This window comes from Pygoscelis adeliae, unplaced genomic scaffold (genome assembly GCF_000699105.1).
Source record: "Pygoscelis adeliae isolate BGI_AS28 unplaced genomic scaffold, ASM69910v1 Scaffold411, whole genome shotgun sequence".
NCBI lineage: Eukaryota > Metazoa > Chordata > Aves > Sphenisciformes > Spheniscidae > Pygoscelis > Pygoscelis adeliae.
In genome coordinates, this window is record NW_008824111.1 from 1,894,877 (window position 1) to 1,900,090 (window position 5,214).

Here is a 5,214-nt window from a genome sequence, read left to right on the forward strand (position 1 = left end):
GGGCCGGGGGTGGTGGGGGGGGGGGGCGGCTGCTGCGGTGCCCTGGCGCCCAGTGGGTGGCTGTCTCCGGGAGCCGCCGCGGCACGGGAGCGGGGTTCGGCTCACCTGCAGCCCCGCGGGGGACGCCCCTGATGTCAGAATGGCACCAGGGATACTGCAGCGGGGATGCAGGGACACCACTCCCGGCAGGCAGAGCTGTGCAGTATGAGGGGGCACTGTCCCCTCTGCCCCGTCCCAAACCCGGCCCATGAGGGGCAGGCACCTGCAAGGGGGCCCTCTCCAGGGCTCAGACATAGGGCTGCCCGGCTAGAGCAGGGTGGGCGCAGGGGACCACCGCCCCCATGTCCCCAGTGATCCCACAGGAACAGGCACCTCGAGCCTCAGACCAGGCTGCCACCCTGGGTGCGGTACAGCTCAGTCCCCAAAACCTGCAGCTCTGCGGACCCAGGGGCCAGCTTAGGCAGGGAGAAGAGTATCCCCCAAAGATGGAGGCAACTGGAGGGGCCAGCTGAGTCCCAGGGGCTGCCGGTGGCCCACGTGCTTGCTAAGATTTAATGAGTCCCCAGAGCGTGTTGAACCCTGTCTTCCAGTCCCTGGGTCCCCACATCCCCCTGGCCATGGGGCGGAGGAAGCTGGGGCGGGTGATGGAGGCAGCACCCCGGTCCAGCCCATGTGGGCGCTTGTCCCTTCTCTTGCCGGAGGACCCTGCGTGTCCCCACAGCTGGGGGCACCGTCCCGACCCCAGGCAGGCAGGTGGCGGCACAGGCAACCCATGTGCCGGCCAGGGAGCGCGAGCGGCACTGGGGTGGCACAGCCAGCTAGCAGCTCCTGTTGTGCAGCAAGGCCAGGCAGCGGCATTGCTGTGCTCGGGGGCCTTCTTGCCATTAGGGGACTTTGTCGTCGAGAACATTTGTCCACATTCATTAAGCCGCGTCTCTTGCCTGGGGAGCAGCAAGATGTGGACAGGCTCACTGGCCCCGCCAGCGTGCCCAAGCCCCCCCCCCTTGCTGCTCCAAGAGCCTGCGTTTTTAACAGCCTCATTAGCGGGGCTTTTTTCCCCTTTGAAGCTAATGAGAGCTTCTGCCAGGCAGCTGGAAGGTGCCAGTCCTGCTGTGGCTCCTGATGCGGGATGCGCAGGTGCTGGTCCCCAGGCCCAGGTCTGCAGCTGCCCCGGGCTGGGCAGGGGGCTCTGCCCCTGCTCCCGGCCCCTAGAGCCCTTTCCTCCTACGCCGTGGGGCTGCCAGGCGCCCTGACTTTCTCCTTGCCCAAAAGCATCTCGCACAGGTTGCCTGCAGGGGATTTTCTGCTTTTGCCACAAATCCATTTACCCACCCCCAGCCCTGAATTTCAGAGGGGAGTGCATGAAATATTTAAAAAAAAAATAAAAGAGATGAGCACGTCGGAGGGCTCAGGCAACCATGTGAATGTGCTGTCCGTCCATCTGTCCGCCAGCCAGGACTCCCCGGGGGGGGGGGGGGGGGGCCCCACCATGCAACACTTGGTGTTGGGCAGGGGAACGGCCCTCGCTGGCGCACATCTTTGGGCGCTCATGTCTCCTCCTCCACGCAGGTGGCCAACCTGCTGCGGCTCTTCCAGATCCCGCAGATCAGCTATGCCTCCACCAGCGCCAAGCTCAGCGACAAGTCCCGCTATGACTACTTTGCCCGCACTGTCCCGCCAGATTTCTACCAAGCCAAAGCCATGGCAGAGATCCTCCGCTTTTTCAACTGGACCTACGTCTCCACCGTGGCCTCAGAGGGTGACTATGGGGAGACAGGGATCGAAGCCTTTGAGCAAGAAGCCCGCATGCGCAACATCTGCATTGCCACCTCGGAGAAGGTGGGGCGCTCCATGAACAAGAAGACCTACGATGGTGTGGTCCGGGCTCTGCTGCAGAAGCCCAATGCCAGAGTGGTCGTGCTGTTCACCCGAAGCGAAGACGCCCGGGAGCTGCTGGCAGCTGCCCAGAGAGTCAACGTGTCCTTCACATGGGTGGCCAGTGATGGGTGGGGAGCCCTGGAGAGCGTGGTGGCTGGGAGCGAAGCGGTGGCAGAGGGAGCCATCACCATTGAGCTGGCAGCCTACCCCATTAAGGAGTTTGCTGCCTACTTCCGTAACCTCAACCCCTACAATAACAGCCGAAATCCCTGGTTTCGGGAGTTTTGGGAGCAGAAGTTCAAGTGCAGCTTCCACACGCAGGACTGTAGCCGGCACTCCCTCAAGACAGGCAAGTTTGAGCCAGAGTCCAAGATCACGTTCGTGGTCAATGCGGTCTATGCCATGGCTCACTCTCTCCACAACATGCACCAGGCGCTGTGCCCCAACGCCACCAAGCTCTGCGATGCCATGAAGCCCGTCAATGGCAAGAGGTTCTACAAGGACTTTATGCTCAATGTTAATTTTGATGGTGAGTCCAGAGCTGGAGGTGGGGTTTGGCTGCCTGACCAGAAAGGGATGGGTGGAGGGGCAAGGAAGAGGAAGGAGACCCAAATTTGACCCGAGACCCTCCAATTCCTCCAGCCTGCCCACAGCCGGGGACCCCTGTGCTGTGGGCTGTGGTTGTCTCAGGATGTCAACATCCCACCGTTACCCTTGGGAAGCAATCCAGGCCTTCTGTCCCCAGTGTAGAGAAGCTGGTGATCAACTCCATCCTGCTATAGCTGGGTGGGACCAGCCCCACAAGGGACCCTCCAAGAACATGGGTCCTTGAAGACCTCACTTGCAAGCATCGTGATTTATTCACATTTCAGGGGTTAAACTGGGGGGATATCCTTGATCAGGGACCCACATAGTTTGGGGTGAATTAGAAGTATGTCCTGTGTGGCTTGAGCTGAGCCCGGCTACCCAGGTGTCACTGAGAGCCACGGAGGCTGCAAAATCCCCCTCTCTGTCCCTGTAGAGCTGGCTGGGACTGCCGAGCTCTTAGGCAACGTGGGGAGGTAGTTCTCAACTTCTGCTTTCCTGCCCCTCATGTGTGCATAGGCAGCAGGTAGGAGAGTGAAGGCAGGGAACAGGTTGGACATTTGCCTGTGGCCATGGTGGGACGTGACCCTTTGAAGGAGCCCTGCCTCCACGCCAGGAGTGAGCGCTCTCCTACCCCATGACAGTGACCGTCTCCCCTTCTCCTCCCTCCAGCTCCATTCAGGCCAGCAGACACCAAGAGCGTTGTCCGATTTGACCGCTACGGCGACGGGATCGGGCGTTACAACATCTTCAACTATCACCACATGGACGGGCGGTATCGGTATCAGAAGGTGGGCTACTGGGCTGAGGGGCTCATCCTCAACACCAGCCTCATCCCGTGGGCTGAGACCTCCATCCCTGTGTCCCAGTGCAGCGACCCCTGCAAGAAGAATGAGATAAAGAGCATGCAGCCCGGAGACATATGCTGCTGGATCTGCATCCCCTGCCAGCCCTACGAGTACTTGCTGGATGAGTTCACCTGCATGGACTGCGGTCTTGGTTACTGGCCCAACGAGACCCTGAATGGCTGCTATGAGTTGCCCCAAGAGTACATCCGCTGGAAAGACATCTGGGCCATTGGTCCTGTCACTATCTCTTGCCTGGGTTTTATCTCCACCCTGTTCGTTTTCGTAGTCTTCATGAAGAACAATGACACCCCCATTGTGAAGGCCTCTGGCCGGGAGCTCTGCTATATTCTCCTGACTGGGGTCCTCATGTGCTACAGCATGACCTTCATCTTCATCGCAAAGCCCTCCACCGAGGTGTGCACGCTCCGGCGTCTGGGGCTGGGCACATCCTTCGCCGTCTGCTATTCAGCCCTCTTGACCAAGACAAATCGCATCGCCAGGATCTTCAGCGGGGTGAAGGAGGGGGTCCAGCGCCCCCGGTTCATAAGCCCCACATCGCAGGTGGTCATCTGCATGGCCCTCATCTCTTGCCAGCTGATCATTGTCATCATCTGGCTGCTGGTGGAGACCCCCGGCACAGGCAAGGAGACCGAGCCTGACAAGAGGTATATTGTCACCCTCAAGTGCAACAACCGCGACTCCAACATGCTCATTTCACTCACCTACAATGTCCTCTTGATCGTCCTCTGCACGGTTTACGCCTTCAAGACACGGAAATGCCCCGAAAACTTCAACGAGGCCAAGTTCATCGGGTTCACCATGTACACGACCTGCATCATCTGGCTGGCCTTCCTGCCCATCTTCTACGTGACCTCCAGCGACTACCGAGTAAGAGCCTGAGTTCCGGGGGGGCTCTAACAGGGCTTGATCTGAGCGGTCCTGGCGATTTGGGCCCTGCGGGGTTTGTGGCTAGGACATGCGTGGGCCTGGGGAAGGGTCTTTGGCCATGGACCTGGTGATGGTCACCTCTGCATTGGGGCAATTGTTACTGGGTGAAGTGTGGCTGAAGGGCTGTAGCTGCAGGGGGGCAATGAGCCCTGGGGAGAAGACACCTCCCCCTTGGCAGACTGTTTGCTAGGAAGAGGATGGGAAATGTCCCTGAGACCTCCAGAGACCCCCTTGACCTGACCGCAGAGGAGTGATTGCCATCCTTCAGCCTCGCAACGCGAAGGCATGAGACATGCCCTCCCCACCCCCGCAACCAAGGCATGAATGCCAACCCCAGGGCCAGCCTGGTCCCTGGGGAGCCAAGCAGTGCCGGGGATGGGGGAGCATGGGGTGCACCCTGCAGCAACTCAATCCCCCCAGCAAGGTGCCCAGCCACGTTCTTGCCAGGCCTGGAGGACTGCGTGGGGGTAACTGCAGTTGGGGGCTTCTGGAGAGGATCTGCATCCCCTGGTGGGAACGGGCACTGGGGTGAGGGGTGCTGGCAAGTCTGGGTGGGGGTGCTGCTCAGGGTGCACCCCCTTTACAGGAGCAGTGTGTCCCCATCAGGGCAGTGCCCATCCTCTGCCCGTGGGTCTCCAGCGGATCCACCCTGATGGAGGGACCTGGTGTGGGGTGGGATGTGCCTGTGGGGTGCAGGCAGCAGCCTCTGCCCGGTGGGGTCTGACCGGTGCCACAGCGAGGGCTTCATCCTGCCCCACTCGGGGCAGAGGGTTGGTAGCAGGAGCACCTGATGCCCACCCCTGTCTCCAGGTCCAGACCACCACCATGTGCATCTCGGTGAGCCTCAGCGGCACCGTGGTCCTTGGCTGCCTCTTCACCCCCAAGCTCCACATCATACTCTTCCAGCCCCAGAAGAACGTGGCCAGCCACCGCGTGGGCACCACTCGGTTCAGTG

The 5,214-nt window shown here is 60.7% G+C and overlaps 1 protein-coding gene across 1 annotated transcript in view; it reads left to right on the top strand.

Annotated features, from left to right (window-relative positions):
- The first annotated feature begins 341 nt into the window (after positions 1 to 341).
- The window catches only part of GRM2 (glutamate receptor, metabotropic 2), an 8,550-nt gene continuing 3,677 nt past the window's right edge, over positions 342 to 5,214 (top strand). The window contains exons 1-4 of the mRNA XM_009334234.1: positions 342 to 407; positions 1,513 to 2,407; positions 3,136 to 4,199; positions 5,070 to 5,206. Of these exons, the coding sequence (XP_009332509.1) occupies positions 342 to 407; positions 1,513 to 2,407; positions 3,136 to 4,199; positions 5,070 to 5,206 (2,162 nt within the window). The remainder of the gene's footprint in view (positions 408 to 1,512; positions 2,408 to 3,135; positions 4,200 to 5,069; positions 5,207 to 5,214) is intronic.